We start from the raw sequence: 22,503 nt of genomic DNA on the forward strand, positions 1-22,503 counted from the left end.
GTAAAAAGTCATGGAAATAAAGAAAATGCATTGAATGAGCAGAAGCTGTGTCCAAACTTTTGGCCTGTACTGTACATGTATTCGTTTGCTCTAGAAAAATTGTATTCCGAAAGAGTTTTGACCAAATCATAACTCTATTCTTTGAGCATGTTTGTGACCAAAAACATCCATAAACAGACCGCAAAGTTAAATATCATGCAAATGGTGTTGATCTGGGTCTGTACGAATGCTGCCTACACTGACAACCTGCAGTTCATCGAGAGAATTATGAATTACAACATGTACTGTGAAGCGACCGGAATGAGAATCAGCACCTCCAAGTCCGAGTCCATGGTTCTCGCCCGGAAAAGGGCGGAATGCCATCTCCGGGTTGGGGAGGAGACCCTGCCCCAAGTGGAGGAGTTCAAGTACCTAGGAGTCTTGTTCACGAGTGAGGGAAGAGTGGATCGTGAGATCGACAGGCGGATCGGTCTGGCGTCTTCAGTAATGCGGACGTTGTACCGATCCGTTGTGGTGAAGAAGGAGCTGAGCCGGAAGGCAAAGCTCTCAATTTACCGGTCGATCTACGTTCCCATCCTCACCTATGGTCATGAGCTTTGGGTCATGACCGAAAGGATAAGATCACGGGTACAAGCGGCCGAAATGAGTTTCCTCCGCCGTGTGGCGGGGCTCTGCCTTAGAGATAGGGTGAGAAGCTCTGCCATCCGGGAGGAACTCAAAGTAGAGCCGCTGCTCCTCCACATCGAGAGGAGCCAGATGAGGTGGTTCGGGCATCTGGTCAGGATGCCACCCGAACGCCTCCCTAGGGAGGTGTTTAGAGCACGTCCAACCGGTAGGAGGCCACGGGGAAGACCCAGGACACATTGGGAAGACTATGTCTCCCGGCTGGCCTGGGAACGCCTCGGGATCCCCCGGGAAGAGCTAGACGAAGTGGCTGGGGAGAGGGAAGTCTGGGCTTCCCTGCTTAGGCTGTTGCCCCCGCGACCCGACCTCGGATAAGCGGAAGATGATGGATGGATGGATGAACATGTACTGTGACATTTTTAGGTAGAGCAAGATCTCCTGAATTCAATCGGCCAATGTGCCCACGTCTGCCTACGCCATGTTAGCGCCAACCCAGCTGGCACAAGACATTGATAAAACTTTGATTATACATACATTTCCTTTCAAACTGACTTTAAAACAACCTTGCGAAATAGTAGTATATGTAAAATGAGAAAATGTTGATGTCTAATGTTGGATCCACGTTGTTGGTTATGAAAAGACCAAATGGTCAAATGAACATCAGTGTCACGGCCAGGGCGCATTCCAATGTACACTCATCCGTGCGCTCTGCTGATTGCGCCTCCAAGAGTGCACCAGAGCCGGCAAATGGTAAATGGGTAAATGGGTTATACTTTTATAGCTTTTTTCTACCTTCAAGGTACTCAAAGCGCTTTGACACTATTTCCACATTCACCCATTCACACACTAATGGATGGAGCATCCATGCAAGGTCCTAACCACAACCCATCAGGAGCTTAAGAACTGTCTTGCTCAAGGACAACGGACGTGATAAGGTTGGTAGAAGGTGGGGATTGAACCAGGAACCCTCAGGTTGCGGGCACGGCCACTCTACCAACCGCTGCAATCAGCACACCTGAAAATGATCATCAAGCCTGCCTTCATAAGCCTGCACCACCTGTTATCCCGCGCCAGAACTTAGTCATCTGTTCCCGTACAGTAGGCCAACGAATGAAGCTCTATGCATTCTCTATCTGTGTTTCTCCACCGTCTCGATGATTGGTCTTGTGTCTTCCTTGTCATCCTCCCTGCAGTCTGCCTCCGTTCCACGTTTTTGATTGATTGATTGAAACTTTTCTTAGTAGATTGCACAGTTCAGTAAATATTCCGTACAATTGACCACTAAATGGTAACACCCGAATAAGTTTTTCAACTTGTTTAAGTCGGGGTTCACGTTACTAAATGTACATCAAACGTTTTTAGATGTGTCTCGTTTTCCTGCGTTCCCTCTGTTTATATGGCTGCCTCTTGGATCTCGACCTCCCTCATGGACACGGATCTTCGACACCTCTCTGTAGCCCCTAACTTTCTGCCTGCTCACAGATCTACAAGCCCGCTCAGACCCTGTTGGACTTCGGCCTCTCAACACTCACGGTAACAATCAGCAAGTAATTCCCACACATAGTCACACACCATACACTCTTGGATTTTGTCACACTCTATTCCCTTCTTATTTTATCCACCATCCATTTCTACCACTTGTCCCTTTTGGGGGCACGGGGGGTGCTGGAGCCTATCTCAGCTGCATTCGGGCGGAAGGCTCTGTACACCCTGGACAAGTTGCCACCTCATCACAGGGCCAACACAGATGGACAGAGAACATTCACACTCACATTCACACACTAAGGGCCAATTTAGTGTTGCCAATCAGACTATCCCCAGGTGCATGTCTTTGGAAGTGGGAGGAAGCCGGAGTACCCGGAAGGAACCCACGCAGTCACAGGGAGGACATGCAAACTCCACACAGAAAGATCCCGAGCCCGGGATTGAACTCAGGACTACTCAGGACCTTCGTATTGTGAGGCACATGCACTAACCCCTGTCCAACCGTGCTGCCTTTGTTCTTTTAAGTTATTTGTTATTTATATGTAGTTAATATACTACGTCCCTGTTGTCTATCCCGTACCTCCTCTTGTTGTACACAACAGTCAGAACCCAACATTGATTAAACATTGTCAAAAAGTATGTTTCAAAGTGTTGGAAAATATTGGTTGGAAAATGTTAAAAATTCAATGGTCAAGTCAACATTAGAACCCAACATTGATTAAACGTTGTCAAAAGCTTTCGTCCTCTCCAAGGTTCTCATAGTCATTATTGTCACCGATGTCCCACTGGGTCATCATTGTCACCGACGTCCCACTGGGTGTGAGTTTTCCTTGCCCTTATGTGGACATACCGAAAATGGCGTAGTGGTTTGTGTTGTGGTTTGTGCAGCCCTTTGAGACACTAGTGATTTAGGGCTATATAAGTAAACATCGATTGATTGATTGATTGAAAAGAGCATGTTGTTCAATGTCCGGACATAAGTCTAAAAGTTCTCAACGGTGATTCGGGAAGTAATACCATTTATGCAAAGGGTGACATTTTGATTTTAGAAGAACACAACAGGAATTTGCATGTCCTTCCCGTGACTGCGTGGGTTCCCTCTGGGTAGTCCGGCTTCCTCCCACCTCCAAAGACATGCACCTGGGGATAGGTTGAAATGGCAACTCTAAATTGGCCCTAGTGCGTGAATGTTGTCTATCTCTGTTGGCCCTGTGATGAGGTGGCGAATTGTCCAGGGTGTACGTCGCCTTCCGTCCGATTGTAGCTGAGATAGGCTCCAGCGACCCCGAAGGGAATAAGTGGGAGAAAAAAAAAGGATGAATGTGAGTGCACAACAATTATTTCATCTAGTTACAAAAGCAAACACACACAAATTCAACCCAAAGGTAAAAATAAGTCTAAACTGAACATGTCCAACATGTCAACAATGTCTATTATACCATGATTTGATTAACGTGGACCCCGACTTAAACAAGTTGAAAAACTTATTCGGTCAGGTATTACCATTTCGTGGTCAATTGTGCGGAATATGTACAGTACTGTGCAATCTACTAATAAAAGACTCAATCAATCAATCAATGTCAAAGTGGAAGAAACGGTATTTTGAAAACGTGGTCACCCCAAATGTGGAATGGACACAAATGTCTATCGTATAGTTCAGGGGTCAGCAACCCAAAATGTTGAAAGAGCCATATTGGACCAAAAATACAAAAACAAATCCGTCTGGAGCCGCATAAAATTAAAAGCTATATTACATACAAATAGTGTGTCATGAGACATAAATTGAATCAAGAAGACTTAAAGGAAACTAAATGAGCTCAAATATAGCTACAAATGAGGCATAATGATGTACATACAGCTCGCCTAAATAGCATGTTAGCATCGATTAGCTTGCAGTCATGCGGTGACTATATGTCTGATTAGCACTCCACACAAGTCAATAACATCAACAAAACTCACCTTTGTGCACAACGTTATAAGTTTGGTGGACAAAATGAGACAGAAAAAGAAGTGGCATAAAACAAGTCTTAGAAAGTCGGAGAAAGTTATACATGTAAACAAACTACGGTGAGTTCGAGGACCGTCTAAATTAGTAGGACAAAACGACGCTCGCCAAATACTCGAATCAGTGAAGCATGTTTAATATAAACAGTAGGGCTGCGAATCTTTGGGTGTCCCGCGATTCGATTCAATATCGATTCTTGGGGTCACGATTCGATAATATAACGATTTTTTTCGATTCAACACGATTCTGGATTCAAAAACGATATTTTTACGATTCAAAACGGTTCTGTATTCATTCAATACATAGGATTTCAGCAGGATCTACACCAGTCTGCTGAAATGCTAGCAGAGTAATAGATTTTTTTTAAAAAAGCTTTTATAATTGTATAGGACAATTTTTTATAAACTGATTGCAATAATGTAAACTTGTTTTAACTATTAAAAGAACCAAAAGTATGACTTATTTTATCTTTGTGAAAACATTGCACACACACACATAATGTAAATGAGGGATTTTTAATCACTGCTATGCTGAAATTATGACTAATATTGATACTGTTGTTGATAATATTCGTTTTTGTTTCACTACTTTTGGTTTGTTCTGTGTTGTGTTTGTGTCTCCTCTCAATTGCTCTGTTTATTGCAGTTCAGAGTGTTGCTGGGTCAGGTTTGGTTTTGGAATTGGATTGCATTGTTATGGTATTGCCATGTAGTGGTTTGTTGGATTGATTAAAAAAAAAATCGATTAATAAAAAAAATGAGAATCGATTGTGAATCGCACAACGTATTCGATTCGATTCCATCCACCCATCCATTTTCCCGCTTAATCCCTTTTGGGGTTGCGGGGGGCGCTATTCGATTTTATTTTTTCCCACACCCCTAATAAACAGTGTGCTTTATAGCAATTAGGGAGGTTTGTGTCAAGTTTATCCTCCTGCAGAAACCATATTAAAACAAAAAATATGTTTTTTTTCCCCTCATCCATCCCCATTTTTCACATATTTTTGAAATAGTTCCAGAGAGCCACCAGGGCGGCGCTAAAGAGCCACAGGTTGCCGACCTCTGCTATAGTTAAATAAAATGTAGTGTTAATTATTTGCACTGCGTCGTTCACGCACGGAGAACACGCTGCGTGCGCAAGTCTGCCTACGTAACTGTACTACTTCAAAGTGCTCCTTGCGCTGCTTCCGCTTTTTACGCTACGTTGCCTAGCAACCACCTCGAAACAACCAAGAGAGTTGACAGGCGCCTGAGCGGGCAAACTTACACGTTCAGTTTGTTTTTGTTTGGAAAAGTAACCAAAACACGTCCGCGGCGAATGGAGCGAGAGTTAGACGAGGAAGAGCTGCAGGATTTCTACGCATGGATCGATAAAATCCCTCTCTCGAGGCCCAAAAGAAACATCACCAATGACTTCAGCGACGGAGGTACCGAAGCTAATGCTAAAGCTAAGCTAGGAGATCAAACACGCCGCATCATTAAGTACACCTGGGATAAATGAGATCTAATTTAAGAACTGTTTCAGAAGTTCTCCCTTTTACAGTTGCTATTATCATTTTTTTGACTGGAACTATCCGAGAAATGTTCATGTTGTTGTAGGTACTCACATATATTGATTTATTTGTCTTGTCTGTTTCCAGTAATGGCAGCTGAAGTTGTTAAGCATTTCTTCCCAAAGCTGATTGACTTGCACAACTACACTCCTGCCAGCTCAACTCAACAAAAGCTCAGCAACTGGAGCCTTCTCAACAGGCAAGAAAACTATCCATCTATCCCTGAGAGATGTTCCTAATATTTAGACTTTTTTTGTGTGGCTTTTTAAAGTCACCAAAATGACAAAGAGGAATTTTATTTGCTATTTTCTATATCGCGGCGTGTGGTTTGCTGTCATTTAATGTATGATGCGCTTCAGTAGCCACACTGCATTATACAAACCCTGTTTCCATATGAGTTGGGAAATTGTGTTGGATGTAAATATAAACGGAATACAATGATTTGCAAATCCTTTTCAAGTTGAATGCACTACAAAAACAAGATATTTGATGTTCAAACTCATAAACTTTATTTTTTTTTGCAAATAATAATTAACTTAGAATTTCATGGCTGCAACACGAGCCAAAGTAGTTGGGAAAGGACATGTTCACCACTGTGTAACACCACCTTTTCTTTTAACAACACTCAATAAACATTTGGGAACTGACGAAACTAATTGTTGAAGCTTTGAAAATGCAATTCTTTCCCATTCTTGTTTTATGTAGAGCTTCAGTCGTTCAACAGACGGGGATCTCCGCTGTCGTATTTTACGCTTCATAATGCGCCACACATTTTCGATGGGAGACAGGTCTGGACTGCAGGCGGGCCAGGAAAATACCCGCACTCTTTTTTGACGAAGCCACGCTGTTGTAACACTTGTCTTGCTGAAGTAAGCAGGGGCGTCCATGACAACGTTGCTTGGATGACAACATATGTTGCTCCAAAACCTGTATGTACCTTCCAGCATTTATGGTGCCTTCACAGATGTGTAAGTTATCCATGCCTTGGGCACTAATACACTCCCATAGCATCACAGATGCTGGCTTTGAACTTTGCGCCTATAAAAATCAGAGTGGTTATTTTCCTCTTTGTTCCGGAGGACACCACGTCCTCTGTTTACAAATATGATTTGAAATGTGGGCTCGTCAGACCACAGAACACTTTTCCACTTTGCATCAGTCCATCTTAGGTGAGCTCGGGCCCAGCCAAGCCGGCGGCGTTTCACGATATTGTTGATAAATGGGTTTGTCTTTGCATAACAGAGTTTTAACTTGCACTTACAGATGTAGCGACCAACTGTAGTTACTGACAGTGGTTTTATGAAGTGTTCCTGAGCCCATGTGGTGATATCCTTTACACACTGATGTCGGTTTTTGATGCAGTACCCGACTGAGGGATCAAAAGTCCGTAATATCATCGCTTACGTGCAGTGATTTCTCCAGATTCTCTGAACTTTTTGATGATTTTACGGACAGTAGATGGTAAAATCCCGAAATTCCTTGCAATAGCTTGTTGAGAAATGTTGTTCTAAAACTGACAATTTGCTTACAAAGTGATGACCCTCACCCCATCCTTGTTTGTGAATTACTTAGCATTTCATGGAAGCTGTTTTTATACCCAATCATGGCACCCACCTGTTCCCAATTAGCCTGCAGACCTGTGGGATGTCCCAAATAAGTGTTTGATGAGCATTCCTCAACTTTATCAGTATTTATTGCCACCCTTCCCAACTTCTTTGTCACGTGTTGCTGGCATCAAATTCTAAAGATATTGATTGTTTACAAAAAAAAGTGTTTATCAGTTTGAACATCTAATATGTTGTCTTTGTAGCATATTCAACTGAATATGGGTTGAAAATGATTTGCAAATCATTGTATTCCGTTTATATTTACATCTGACACAATTTCCCAACTTATATGGAAACGGGGTTTGTACAAGCACAATGACGATACCAGGAATTACCAAGTAGGGACTAGTTTTGTACCGATATCAACATTTTTCTACCGGTACCGGTACCAAAATGTGTGTCCAGGGACGTACTTTCTGAGTTTATGAACGTAACGTACATTTTAAAAAAACAAAAGAAGATTTTGTGATGCTAAAAAATATCGATGTAATCATAGAAGTATCAACTGGATATGCTCCTGTACTTGGTATCATTACAGTGGATGTCAGGTGTAGATCCACCAATGGCGTTTGTATACATTGTGACGCCGGTAAGCTAGGGTGTGTAGTGAAGCCTGTTTAGCTATTCCTCGTCCTGCAGGGATGATACTTGTAAAAAAGAAATACTTTGTCGCCATGGAGGTGAGGATTATCAGAATCAGAAGTAGCTAAAACACTGCCAACAGTGGCTATACGTTAGCCGCTAGCTAGCTAGCCATGTCTTAAAGCACCGCTCCCTGAGGGGGTGTCGGTGTTATAGTTTTACCTTTATTGTTAGTTTTTAAGCCAAAACGCGTCCATTGTCCCTTTTCTGTCTACACACTGTCGACTTGTAAGTACTATGCGATTGTGCGCTGGCGAATATGCTCGTCTGCTCCTAAAGCCAGCAGTGACATGACGTGACAATGACGTAGGTGAAGGGGACCGGTACATTTCAGAGGGGGTATAGTACCAAATATTATCCATTAGTATTGCGGTACTATACTAATATCGGTGTACCGTACAACCCTAGTAGGGATGTGAGTCTTACAGTAACTCACTATTGATTTGATTTGATTTTGATTCTTGGGGTGACGATTCAATTCAGAATCGATTCTCGCATGTATTTTGTGTGTAAATGATTATATTTTCAAAACGGGTAAAAAAGATCCTATCGGCTGCTATGTAAACGTGCAACGAGTAAACACAGAGATGGCTTAAAAACATATTTTGTAGATTTGATTCTTAAACGTGTTGAATGGATTTAGAATTGTAATAAATTAAAATCTTGATTTGAATGTGAATTTATTTTTCCCAGCACCCACAAGAGTGAATACACTCCTCAAATTTTTGCAAAGCATTTGACTATAATTTCTGAAGAGCCGATCCTATACAAATGAACCTTAAGTATATTTCAAAATAGTCAGTGTACAGCTGACTATTTACCAAAAATGAAATGCTACATATTCAATTCCATTTTAATCCTATTTTGTCTCTGGTTGTTTTTTTGACCCAGAATACATTTTTGTAGCTTATCGATGGCGATAACGTGACTTAAGTTTGTCTAGTGCTCTCCTACCCACTACTCCCAGTGGACATTTCAACATATTCAGCGGACAGAACTTAGCTAAACTCTCTGCATTGGCTGTGAGAACCAGCCCAAACACTGTCTTGGATCACTTACATGGCAAACAGCCACTTGGGATCCCTGTGGTGTTTATCAAAATGCAACATCAATTCAAATCGCCGTCCATCTGCTGCTCATAATTGGAACCAGCTGTGTATGTGTGTGTGTGTTTGCGTACACAGGAAGGTGTTTTCCAAGTTGAACTTCCACGTGCCTGAGAAGTCAGTGAAGAAGATTGTACTAAGAACGGCGGGAGTGATCGAGAGCGTGCTGACCGCCCTACGTGAGAAGATAGACAAGAAGCTAGAGTACAACTCACAGAACGTACTAGTATGTTACCTACATCAGTGGTCCCAAAACCCCGGGTCGCAAAAAAATCTTTTTTTTTTTTTTTTGTCTTCCGAGTATCTTATTTTGAAAGACGCCCCACTTCCGCCCATCACACTATTGCACTTGATTGAGCCTCATTCAGCACTGTGTGCAGTTACACTGGCATAATGAGTCAAAACAAACATCAGGAGTTAAATAAAAATAGTGAATACAGGAAGTAGTGGCCGAAAATAAACTCCCTATAAACTCGTTTTTCGATTACGATTTTGATTTTTAGGTAAAAACTACAAAAAAACAACAAAGGAGTGTGATTTGCTTTCAGCAAATAAAAAGGCACATTGTACGCTTATTTGAAGACAAACCTTTGTGTCTAATGACTTTCTGCATTATCTGTATCAACATGTCAGCTTTTTATCATTACATTTTACCTTTTTGCCCAATTTTTCCATTTTTTATGGATTTTTTGTTTGTTTTATTTCCACAAAATGTGACGTGTTGATAAAAAAGTTGTGTTCCGCAAATGCCCCACGGGCCATATTTTGAATGCCACTGTGTTACATATTTGTAAATTACATAGGTGTTGCCAAATGACAGATACGTTTCTCTAGGCGGTGTCTTCAAGTTTTCAGCACTTACGGAAGTTGCTACTGGAGATTTTTCAGTGTCTTGCTACTCGTAGAGTAACTACATTACCCAGAAGTCTTAGCGCGGTCTTTCTAAATGAGTGGGTCAGGGTCACATGGGGGCGTCATAAGTATGACACAAACGATATTCATCAATTTTGTCCATACGGTAGAATTCATGTTTGAACGATTCCCAGCCTTGTAACTAGGTGGCAGCAGTGATCAAGCTAATAAACAGGCTTCGTATTCTACCCAGTCAGAATAGTAAGTACACAGGAACACATGTGTAAACAGCCAACAGGCCGAGAAATGGACAAGATTGTGACAGGAATAAAAATAAAAAAGGAGGAGTCGTCAGCAGCAAAGGAAACAAGTTAAGCAGAATCAAATGGCTCAGTTGTACGACAAAGCATACATACAGTCTCGATCAAAAGTTTACATACACTTGTAAAGAACATAATGTCATGGCTGTCTTGAGTTTCCAATAATTTCTACAACTCTTATTTTTTTGTGATAGAGTGATTGGATTACAAACTTGTTGGTTACAAAAAACATTCATGAAGTTTGGTTATTTTATGAATTTATTATGGGTCTACTGAACATGTGACTTTTGATTGATTGATTGATTGATTGATACTTTTATTAGTAGATTGCACAGTACAGTACATATTCCGTACAATTGACCACTAAATGGTAACACCCGAATAAGTTTTTCAACCTGTTTAAGTCGGTGTCCACGTTAATCAATTCACGGTAAATCTGCTGGGTCAAAAGTATACATACAGCAATGTTAATATTTGGTTACATTTCCCTTGGCAAGTCTTACTGCAATAAGGCACTTTTGGTAGCCGTCTACAAGCTTCTAGCAAGCTTTTGGTTGAATTTTTGACCACTCGTCTTGGCAAAATATGTGCGGTTCAGCTAAATGTATTGGTTTCCTGACATGGACTTGTTTCTTCAACATTGTCTACATCTTTAAGTCAGGACTTTGGGAAGGCCATTCTAAAAACATAATTCTTTTTGGGGTCTTTGCCCTATTGGAACATCCAACTGCGCCCAAGACCCAACCTCTGCGCTGATGATTTTAGGTTATCCTGAAGAATTTGGAGGTAATCCTCCTTTTTCATTGTCCCATTTAAAGCGCCAGTTCCATTGGCAGCAAAACAGGACCAGAGCATAATACTACCACCACCATAATTGACGGTAAGAATGGTGTTCCTCGGGTTAAAGGCCTCACCTTTACTCCTCCAAACATAATGCTGGGTATTGTTGCCTAACACCTCAATTGTTGTTTCATATGACCACTTTCCTCCAGACGGTCTTATCTTTATCCATGTAATGTCAGATGAAACAAACATTGAGCTGTTTGGTTGAAGTTGTTATATCTGCTCATTTCATTCATCTACTTTGTTAGTAAGGTAATTGTAAAAAGAATGTAACTCACACAGTGCATGTACGCATTAATAAATAAATATGATCAACTTTTTCAATATTAATTAAAGCGGAATTGGAATCATAGACAATAGTGCGAGCGGAGATACGAGTGAGTATCCTGTAGAGTTGTAAATAAATAGTTCCTGTGTTGCTAAAAGCTGCTGTACCTACGCCATTGTGTCATAGAAACTAACAAACATCACATTTTGCACACTTTGCACATGGTTGCATGCACGCTGTCTGGGCTTATGAAGGCGGACCTCCGGTCATGTGGCGAATAGTGCGCCTTTCATCACCGCTTGCTTGTATTTAATTAGCGAATAAATGCACGATGCAAGACACACTCCTGTCCTTCACTTTTAAATTACACATCTCCTTGCTATAAAAAGTGGACACAATTGCACCACAAAACCCTTCTGCTGCTTGTTATTCTCTGGAATAGTGTCAGGTTTTCCCCTGACAGTTTGTCTATGTTTTAGTTTTTTCCTCTGCATTTGTCTGTTTCCTCTGTGTTTAGTATCTCCTGTCTTTAGTTCCTGTCTAGTGCTCTTATTTTGTCAGCTTCCTGTCTTGTTCCCTGAGTGCTGTGTTCCTCCTCAGCAGCGGCTGATTGGCACCTGGCCACACCAGTTGCCAATCAGCCCGCTCCTATTTGTACGTGCTTTGTCTTGTGTCAGTTGCTGGGTCATTGTATAGTATTATCATTCGGACTTGTATTGTCGTTGCCACATATCACACTTGTCGTGCTACCTGTCGTGTCGTTTTGTTACAGCTACTACCTGTCATGCTACATTTTGTCCTGGTCGTCGTAGCGGTAAGCTGTTTCTGCTACTATTAGTTGTTTCCAGTTTTTCTGTTTGCTACCCACTAGCTTCCATGCTAAAGTTCATTTTTGTTTTCTAGCTTTCAGTGCTAGCTCCCTTAGTTTGTTGTTCCGCCCACGTGCATGCTTTCTGTTTGTTCTTGTTTAGTTTTAATTAAATCATGTTTTCATATACCATGCCTGCCTCCATCTCTGCATCTTGGGGTTCATCAACAACAAATACCTCTGAAAAATAGTAAGTGCGTGTGAGGTGTTTTGAGAAGCGTATAAACGATGCATCTGCTGCAATTATGAGTTTAATTGTGGCCTCAAACAAATGAATCAGTGGGAAACACTGATGTGTATGAGGAGCGCATGTGCCTATTCAGACTGGAGCGGGATCTTGCAGGAAAGAGGAGCCTACGGTATCTTGGTGACACAAGGCATAATAGAGAAGAAAATTGATATAACATACATTTTGAACAATCAGATTTTGTTTCAAAATTGATAAATCGTGCATTTCTAGTTGACATGTTTGACATATTAACTGGGATTAAGGAAGTGATTCATCCACCCACATGGTGAGCAATCAGGTGTCTCAGCTTTCAAAAGACTTACTTCCCAACCACAAAAGACCCTCAACAGAGAAGGAATGGATGAAGGCAGGTGACTCAACTTCAACCATGTAAAGAAGACCAGCTTTTCAATGTGGAAAATTAAGGAGGCCTTAAAATGCTGTTTGAGACTACATATAATTTATGTGGCAGAATATCCTAAAATCATCACAAAAGCACTGACAGCCCTTTTTCTTTTGCAACATCTTAACTTTGTGGGTTTTGTGCTGCAACAGCAACTAAAAAACAACAAAGACTGGACATAAGGAACACACTTTGATTGTCTCCCACTACCCTCAGATTTAGCCGTACTAGTTGCAGGTAAGGATAGGGATTCCACAGATTCAGCATTAGGTGAGTTCAAGTGTAATAATACTGTACTAATTGGTGTGAAAAAGTTACAGTATTTCCCCGTTTATTCATATTACATTATTAACGTCACCAACCCCCGCCGGGCCGCCAATTGTCTGCAGGAAGCGAGTCGGTCCTTTGGCTCAAAAGGGTTGGGGACCACTGAACGATAAGACAGAACTTTTAAATACAGTAATACATGTCCAAAATGTGTTCTTTTTCATTTAGGATTTGGGATACTATGACACCAGCAACGCAGAGAGCAGTCACACAGGTAACATCTTCTCACTCGCATTGTGTTACTCCAATTGAAACAATATTGTTGGAAAGCATGTTTTTCCTTTTGAAAGCCCTGTAGTTAATGTTTAACAATTTTGCGAAAGTCTCAGAAGTCCCGCAATACTGTAATGGATGTGTGTTGGCCAAACTCTTACTTTGATACTGGAATTTACATTTGCTTTTTGTAAGCCGTACTGTTTTGCTCGTATGGCTTTATGCTAATGAGGTGTTTGTCCAAGAAGCGCTGTCATCTACTTTTTACAAATACAGTACATTGTAACTCTGCACTAATATAACTTACTTTACTAATTATTATTATTTTTAATGTTATTACTTATGCAGTATATTTTAAATGAATTCAGAACCCAAAGTGAATAAAAATGTTAGCAAGTGCTATGTTAAGGAAAAGGGGTAGGATTAAATAAGCTCTGATTCTTCTTACTCCTTTTCGAACATGTTGGATAGAGAAACTGGAAATTGTGATGTATCATGTTATACGCATGCATATTTGTAATAAACTGAAACCATATATCAGTGTATCTTAACCATAGAACCCATTTTTGGGCTGTGAGGGCCCCTGAGTGGGCCGCCAAAAATGATCTGTTTCAAAGCGGTGGGCTGTATGGGTAATACACTTTTCCACCACTTGTGGCAGTAATGACAATGTCAAAGACACAGAAGAAGTCTCACACTAAAGTCATAGAGATGTTTCCTTAAGTGCAAAATTTAAGACTAAAGTGGTAAAGCTGTATTTTCATTTGCACTTTAATTTTATTGGCAGTCTATTTTAGTCAATATTATTATTTAGGTCAGAATGTATTTTAGCACTGCGTAATTGTATGTACATTTATTTTTCGGCAGTTTTTAAGAGTCCCTTGTATATTTGATTAGCATTTTTTTTTGTAATTAGCCTGACCTAGGCCTTGATAATAACCTTTGAGAGTAACACATGCTTTAATACCATTTGACAAGGTTTATTCTGTTAAACTATATGTGGGTTAGATATTACAGGTGTGGGAAAACATCGATTCAAATACGAATCGCGATTTTCACGTTGTGCGATTCAGAATCGATTCTCTTTTCTTTTTTTTAAATCGATTTTTGTTTTTATTTTTATTTTTATTTTATTTTTTATCAATCCAACAAACCAATACACAGTAATACCATAACAATGCAATCCAATTCCGAAACCATACCTGACCCAGCAACACTCAGAACTGCAATAAACAAAGATTCGCATCCCTATTAGATACACTTATTGAATATGATTATAATCAATCAATCAATTTCCTTTATTTAACCAGGTAAAGACTCATTGAGATTAAAATGTCTTTTTCAAAGTTACAATAATAATTACAACAAGACAATACAACAACAACCGCAGTCATGCCACATGTCAAAAATAATTTAAAATGATTAATAATAGTAATAACAGAAATAAAATAGTAATAATTCAATTTGAATTTCAATGAATTCCGGTAGCCTAATCAAGAGTAAGATTACTAATTCAGTGTAATATTTGAGTGGGCCCTGCCCCCCTCTGTATTTGAAAAGTTGGGCCTGAGGTCCAAGAGGTTAAGAACCCCTGCCATTTATTACATACCACAACGTAACTTTACGCATAATAATAATAATAATAATAATGGATTAGATTTATATCGCGCTTTTCTATTGTTAGATACTCAAAGCGCTCACAGAGTAGTGGGAACCCATCATTCATTCACACACGGTTGGTGGTAAGCTACATCTGTAGCCACAGCTGCCCTGGGGTAGACTGACGGAAGCGTGGCTGCCAGTTTGCGCCTACGGCCCCTCCGACCACCACCAATCATTCATTCACCAGTGTGAGTGGCACCGGGGGCAAGGGTGAAGTGTCCTGCCCAGGGACACAATGGCAGCGATTTGGATGTTAATAGGTGGGAAGCGAACCTGCAACCGTCAGGTTTCTGGCACGGCCGCTCTACCCACTACGCCATGCCGCCCCTTCCCACTACGCCATCCCGCCAGGCGGACCTTCGTATGTAAGGGACAGCCTCTGACTGTGGATGCTTTTTAAAAAAAGGCTTAAAAACCCATCTTTTAAAAAAAGCCTTTTTATAGATATGCATGCTGGTTCAAGCTATTGGGCTGTTTCTAGTTTTATATTTTATTTGTATTATTTTTTTATTATTATTATTGTTATTATTACTATTTTTTACATTGTACTTTGAGGTTGTTTGCTCAACGTAAAGTGCTTTTTTACAAATAAAATCTGTTATTATTATGTTGGCTGTATTACGGCCTTTATTTAAAGATGTGTAGTGAAGCCTATCTTTTTTTATGTGTGTAAAGCTGTCCTCTTGTAAAGCTGTCCTCTTGTAAAGTGGTGAGCATATACACGGAAGGAGACTTTTTAAGTCGTTTTTGTTTGTGAAGGTAATGACTGCAAGTAATCATTAGTATCTTTGTAAAATCCAAAGAGTCTTGTGTCACCTCTGCAGTATTGTCCTATGACCCCAAGCTTGCTGTCCTGTCAGTGCATGTGTTGCTATTAAGACAATGGTGACCACACCTGATTAGCAAATGTCACAACCTTTCGGGAGTCAGTCACTGATCTCTCTTCCGCTTCTCACACCTCATCCGTTCTTCCAAAAAAAAAATTTGTGTGCTGACCTTAGATCAGTCTCTTCCGCTCTCTTTCCTCCCCCGCCCTGCACACTATCACAAACAGAGCACATAGTGCAGGTCTTCCTATCAGCAGATGGCCTAATCACAGACCTAAAAGCCGCACGGCAGAACATCAAGGCCTTCTCTATCCTTGTTCTGCTACTTCTCAACCCCACCACTACTAAGAGTGTTCAACAAAAGCAAACTTTTCATATCACATGAAGTAGACACGATGGTTTTAGGGCAGGGGTCGGTAACCCACGGCTCTGTAGCCGCATGCGGCTTTTTAGCGCCGCCCTAGTGGCCCTCTGGAGCTATTTCAAAAATATATGAAAAATGGAAATGATGAGGGGAAAAAAAATATTTTTTGTTTTAATATGGTTTCTGCAGGAGGACAAACATGACACAAACCTCCCTAATTGCTATAAAGCACACTGTTTATATTAAACATGCTTCACTGATTCGAGTATTTGGCGAGCGCCGTTTTGTCCTACTAATTTTGCCGGTCCTTGAACTCACCGTAGTTTGCACGGCAGAACATCAAGGCCTTCTCCTTGTTCTGCTACTTCTCAACCCCACCACTACTAAAAGTGTTTAACAAAAGCAAACTTTTCATATCACATGAAGTAGACACGATGGTTTTAGGGCAGGGGTCGGCAACCCACGGCTCTGTAGCCGCATGCGGCTTTTTAGCGCCGCCCTAGTAGCTCTCTGGAGCTATTTCAAAAATATATGAAAAATGGAAATGATGAGGGGAAAAAAACGTATTTTTTGTTTTAATATGGTTTCTGCAGGAGGACAAACATGCCACAAACTTCCCTAATTGCTATAAAGCACACTGTTTATATTAAACATGCTTCACTGATTCGAGTATTTGGCGAGCACCGTTTTGTCCTACTAATTTTGGCGGTCCTTGAACTCACCGTAGTTTGCACGGCAGAACATCAAGGCCTTCTCTATCCTTGTTCTGCTACTTCTCAACCCCACCACTACTAAAAATGTTCAACAAAAGCAAACTATTCATATCACATGAAGTAGACACGATGGTTTTAGGGCAGGGGTCGGCAACCCACGGCTCTGGAGCCGCATGCGGCTTTTTAGCGCCGCCCTGGTGGCTCTCTGGAGCTTTTTCAAAAATATATGAAAAATGGAAATGATGAGGGGAAAAAACGTATTTTTTGTTTTAATATGGTTTCTGCAGGAGGACAAACATGCCACAAACCTCCCTAATTGCTATAAAGCACACTGTTTATATTAAACATGCTTCACTGATTCGAGTATTTGGCGAGCACCGTTTTGTCCTAATTTTGGCGGTCCTTGAACTCACCGTAGTTTGTTTACATGTATAACTTTCTCCGACTTTCTATGACGTGTTTTATGCCACTTCTTTTTCTGTCTCATTTTGTCCACCAAACTTTTAACGTTGTGCGTGAATTCACAAAGGTGAATTTTGTTGATGTTATTGACTTGTGTGGAGTGCTAATCAGACAGATGGTCACTGCATGACTCCAAACTAATTGATGCTAACATGCTATTTAGGCTAGCTGTATGTACATATTGCATCATTATGCCTCATTTGAGCTATATTTGAGCTCATTTAGTTTCATTTAAGTCCTCTTGATTCAATTTATGTCTCATGACACACTATCTGTATGTAATATGGATTTACATTTTTTGCGGTTCCAGACCGATTTGTTTTTGTATTTTTGGTCCAATATGGCTATTTCAATATTTTGGGTTTCCGACCCCTGTTTTAGGGGTATATGTCATGGGTTTCTTAATTTTTCTTCAGATCTTGGTGAGTCTGAGGTGAGGTATCTGTCTCAGATGGCATCTGACGGGCTGAGCAAGGATGATAAGTTGAAATTGGAAAAAAGGTAACAGCATAATATAGCCTCACACACTATAACCTGCAATGTAAATAATTGTTGTCTTTCTTTGATGGCACATCAGAATACAAAACACAGCCCAGTTTTACTCCAACTTGGACCCGCCTCTGCGGAAAATTCTGAAAGAAAAAGAGCATGCGGCCATGGCTTTGCAGGAGACAGTCGAGGTATGCACACTCTTCAATCTGGAAAATGCATCGCTTGGCTTGTCTTCCTATTTTATTCTCTGCTGGGGAAAAAAATAGGTCATATAGACATTTTGCAGGTGTGTAAATGTGTGTGTGTGCATAAATGGCACAAGCTGTGTCAGCAGTAGTTGGTGAGTCAGTTTCACCCCAGCGGATGTAACGCTCAATGTGTGACAACATCTGCATGTGCGACCAGAGGCTACACAAGGACACAAATGTGGAACACTTCCTTAATTTTTCAACACCCATTGCTCACTTTTAGACCCTACCCATATTGTGTGTGTGTGTGTGTGTGTGTGTGTGTGTGTGTGTGTGCAGATCCTGCAGATGAAGGTGAGCAAGTTAGAGCGTCTGGTTCAGCTGAAGGACATGCGGATAGAAGATCTGAGGCAGAACCTGGAAAAGTGTAACTGTATGAATGGAAAACAAATTTATTCTAACGTGTAGCATGCAAAACTTAGAAATACTTAAATTAAGTACAAGACTTGGAATTGTTTGTTTTGCTTCGGGTAATCCCTTAAACAAAAAGAAGCAGTGTTAATTTACGGTTTGTTAATTTACTTATATTTTTTTAACTGTCGCTCCCATAAGAAACAATAGAATGAGTTATACTTGTAAAGCGCTTTTCTACCTTCAAGTTACTCAAAGTGCTTTGACCCTATTTGGCGGGAGCTGCCATGCAAGGCCCCAACCACGACCTATCTGGAGCAATGGTGAAGTTGTCTTCTTTTTTTTTCTTTTTTTCATCCCAAAAACGAAACACATCCAAGCATTTCATTAGGTAAAATACAAGAGAAGTATACCACACTTTTATTTTGTAAAGTAAATCTGTACGGCAGATATGAGCATCTATTGTACGTCAGGGGTTTCAAACTCATTTTAGATTGGGGGCCACATGGAGAGAAATCTACTCCCAAGTGGGCCAGTAAAATTACGGCACGATAACTTAAAAATAAAGACAACTTCAGGTTGTTTTCTTTGTTTAAAAATAGAACAAGCACATTCTGAAAATGTACAAGTCATAATGTCGTCGTGTTTTTTTTACACTCACATGTTGCGGTTAATGGTATTCTATCTTTATTTGTTATTATTTATATTTTCTGCATAAATCATTGTGATAATGTTCATCATTCAACTCATTGGTTTTAAAGTTCAATCTATCAAGATAAAAATACATCAAAAATTGAATTACAGTACGGGGCGGTTTAGCTCGGTTGGTAGAGCGGCCGTGCCAGCAACTTGAGGGTTGCAGGTTCGATTCCTGCTTCCGCCATCCTAGTCAATGCCGTTGTGTCCTTGGGCAAGACACTTTACCCACCTGCTCCCAGTGCCACCCACACTGGTTTAAATGTAACTTAGATATTGGGTTTCACTATGTAAAGCGCTTTGAGTCGCTAGAGAAAAGCGCTATATAAATATAATTCACTTCACATAATTCTCTTTTTATTTATGGAGTTTGATCATTTTCCTCGACTGATGTATTAACACGTGGTTTAATTTTTACATATGTAGCATCATCTACAAAAAATTGCTATTGCGACATCCAGTGGACACATTTAGAACAGCTGTTTATTTCATTCAAAAATTTCATGTTAATTTTTATACTTAGCAAACTCATCCCACGGGCCAGATAAAACCTGTTCGCGGGCCTGATCTGGCCCTCGGGCCTTACGTTTGGCACCCCTGATCTACATTAACAATATGATTTCAGGACAGGTCAGATTAAAAAAAAAAAGGTTACAATATTTTATTAGTTTTTTTTAACCCGTTGGCCAGATTGTTGACTCTAGTTTTTTTGGGTCCCCCTGGTTTAGAGTATCAAAAGGAGGCCTTTTATGGCTGCTTATGGGTTATTTGCCGATTCTTGCTTTTTGTGGAGTCTCGTCCGAAGATGGCGAAAATTTGTCCTTAGGGGTTTATAAAACACTGTAAATACATTTGGAAATAAATATGCTTCTTTTTGTGCAAGGGACCGCTTTGAACTACACCAGCTACTTCATGTGATAATGTGGTTGTAAAGTGTGTTATTGTTTTGTTCAAGACACAGTGTATATTGTCACTGTTTGATATCTTCAGGTCATACTTTAACACGTCATCCTCTGTTCTTTGTGGATTTTTATTATTATTTAAACATGTGTGGGCTTTTGTACAGCTCAAGATGTTTGGTTGCCATGTACTCTCAATAAATAGACAAAACGCTTTTATGTTATAAATCCCAGCTGGGTTTACTTAACAAGCACTGTCACCTCCTTCCCCTTTTCATATTGCAACACTTCATTTTTACAGAAATTCATGTTCTTTTGAAGTGTGACTACAGCTTAAAGGGGAACTGCACTTTAGTTGGAATTTTGCCCATAGTTCACAAATGGCTTTTTTGGGGGGGGGGTAAAGATGATCAAAATACGCCTGCAAGATGTACCATGAATTGATTAACGTGGACCCCGACTTAAACAAGTTAGGGTGTTAGCATTTAGTGGTCAATTGTACGGAATATGTACTGAACTGTGCAATCTACTAATAAAAGTATGAATCAATCAATCAAAAGGCTAATGGGAGTCACCATTGTAGCCTTTAAAGCAGGGGTCACCAACGCGGTGCCCGCGGGCACCAGGTTGCCTGTAAGGACCAGACAAGTAACCCGCTGGCCTGTTCTAGAAATAGCTCAAATAGCAGCACTTACCAGTGAGCTGCCTCTATTTTTTAAATTGGATGTATTTACTAGCAGGCTGGTCTGGCTTTGCTCGACATTTTTAATTCTAAGACAGACAAGACTCAAATAGAATTTGAAAATCCAACAAAATATTTTAAAGACTTGGTCTTCACTTTTTTAAATAAATTCTTTTTTTAATTTTTTTATTTGCTTCTTATAACTTTCGGAAAGACAATTTTAGAGGAAAAATACAACCTTAAAAACGATTTTTAAACGCATATACCTTTTTACCTTTTAAAATCCTTCCTCTTCTTTCTTGACAATTTAATCAATGTTCAAGTAATTAATTTTTTTATTGTAAAGAATTATAAATACATTTTAATCTAATTCTTCATTTTAGCTTCTGTTTTTTCGACGAAGAATATTTGTGAAATATTTTTTCAAACTTATGATCAAAATTTTTAAAAATTATTCTGGAAAATCTAGAAAATCTGTAGAATCAAATTTAAATCTTATTTCAAAGTCTTTTGAAATTATTTTAAAATTTTTGTTCTGGAAAATCTAGAAGAAATAATTATTTGTCTTTGTTAGAAATATAGCTTGTTCCAATTTGTTATATATTTTAACAAAGTTCAGATTGGATTTTAACCTATTTAAAACACGTCATCAAAATTCTAAAACTAATCTTAATCAGGAAAAAATTACTAATGATGTTCCATAAATTATTTTTTTATTTTTTCAAAAAGATTCGAATTAGCTAGTTTTTCTCTTCATTTTTTTCGGTTGAATTTTGAATTTTAAAAAGTCGAAATTGAAGATAAACTATGTTTCACAATCAAATTTTCATTTTTTTCGTGTTTTCTCCTCTTTTAAACCGTTCAATTAAGTGTTTTTTTAATAATTTATTCTCTACAAAAAACCTTGCGTAAAAGGAAAAAAAATGTACGACAGAATGACAGACAGAAATACCCATTTTTTTATATTTATAGATTTATTTATTAAAGGTAAATTGAGCAAATTGGCTATTTTTGGCAACTTATTTAAGTGTGTATCAAACTGGTAGCACTTTGCATTAATCAGTACCCAAGAAGTAGCTCTTGGTTTCAAAAAGGTTGGTGACCCTTGCTTTAAAGCCTTCTTAAACAACTTCAAAACCCTCCATCAATGTTTAATATATAAATATAATATAGTAACAGACACGTTCATAACAATATAAAATATGTACAATAAATATACTGTATTTTGGTCATTTTAAGCATTACCAGAACCTTTTTGCCCCAGCGCATTTATTTCTGTTTCCATAGCGATGCACTTCCAACTTCCTGCAACAAATGTGTGTGTCCCCCCCCCCCCCCCCATTAGCTGCATTGCTAGCCACCTAGAACGAGCAGATTATTACAAGTTAGAATGCAAAAAAAAAATTTACATTTAGTTTTTTTGTCTCTCATAAGGATTGTGCAATAAAAGTGCAGTTCCCTTTTAATGATAGACACATAGTGTTGAGTAGATTTCCTTTCCACCGTGGTATTAATAGAAGACAAGGCTGATTCAACATAATTTTTTTAGGTCTAATGTCAAAGTGTTAGGTCATGTTAGTAATGGAAAGAGCTGACACTATTAGCCCCATTTTAGAAATGAGAGCTTGCAAAAATACTGTATAAAAATTTGCTGTAATTTCTGGGCTGTAGCCCGCCTCTAATTATCACCTGTTTTTTGGACAAATTTAATCGTGTACATATATTAGCCCCGCATGTCTACCAGCTGCAGGTGCAGACATCGA

The 22,503-nt window shown here is 39.6% G+C and overlaps 1 protein-coding gene across 2 annotated transcripts; it reads left to right on the forward strand.

The window, feature by feature from the left end:
- The first annotated feature begins 5,316 nt into the window (after positions 1-5,316).
- Positions 5,317-20,266, forward strand: spef1 (sperm flagellar 1). Of its 2 annotated transcripts, none has more exons than XM_061910279.1 (7): positions 5,317-5,540; positions 5,754-5,865; positions 9,100-9,247; positions 13,300-13,345; positions 17,789-17,873; positions 17,950-18,052; positions 18,392-20,266. In XM_061910279.1, the coding sequence occupies exons 1-7, from the start codon at positions 5,432-5,434 to the stop codon at positions 18,518-18,520; spliced, it is 732 nt and encodes a 243-aa protein (XP_061766263.1). In that variant the 5' UTR covers positions 5,317-5,431; the 3' UTR covers positions 18,521-20,266. The 2 variants fall into 2 exon arrangements, with proteins under 2 accessions (XP_061766263.1, XP_061766264.1); XM_061910280.1 differs by having other exon boundaries at positions 9,100-9,241.
- The last annotated feature ends 2,237 nt before the right edge of the window (positions 20,267-22,503 follow it).

Source organism: Nerophis ophidion, linkage group LG09, assembly GCF_033978795.1.
Source record: "Nerophis ophidion isolate RoL-2023_Sa linkage group LG09, RoL_Noph_v1.0, whole genome shotgun sequence".
Classification (NCBI taxonomy): domain Eukaryota; kingdom Metazoa; phylum Chordata; class Actinopteri; order Syngnathiformes; family Syngnathidae; genus Nerophis; species Nerophis ophidion.

Coding starts and splice junctions, on each gene's coding strand:
- spef1 (XM_061910279.1), top strand. CDS start 5,432: ATGGAGCGAGAGTTAGACGAGGAAGAGCTGCAGGATTTCTACGCATGG. Junction 9,248..13,299: donor ACAACTCACAGAACGTACTA/GTATGTTACCTA, acceptor TTTTTCATTTAG/GATTTGGGATACTATGACAC. Junction 18,053..18,391: donor CTTTGCAGGAGACAGTCGAG/GTATGCACACTC, acceptor GTGTGTGTGCAG/ATCCTGCAGATGAAGGTGAG.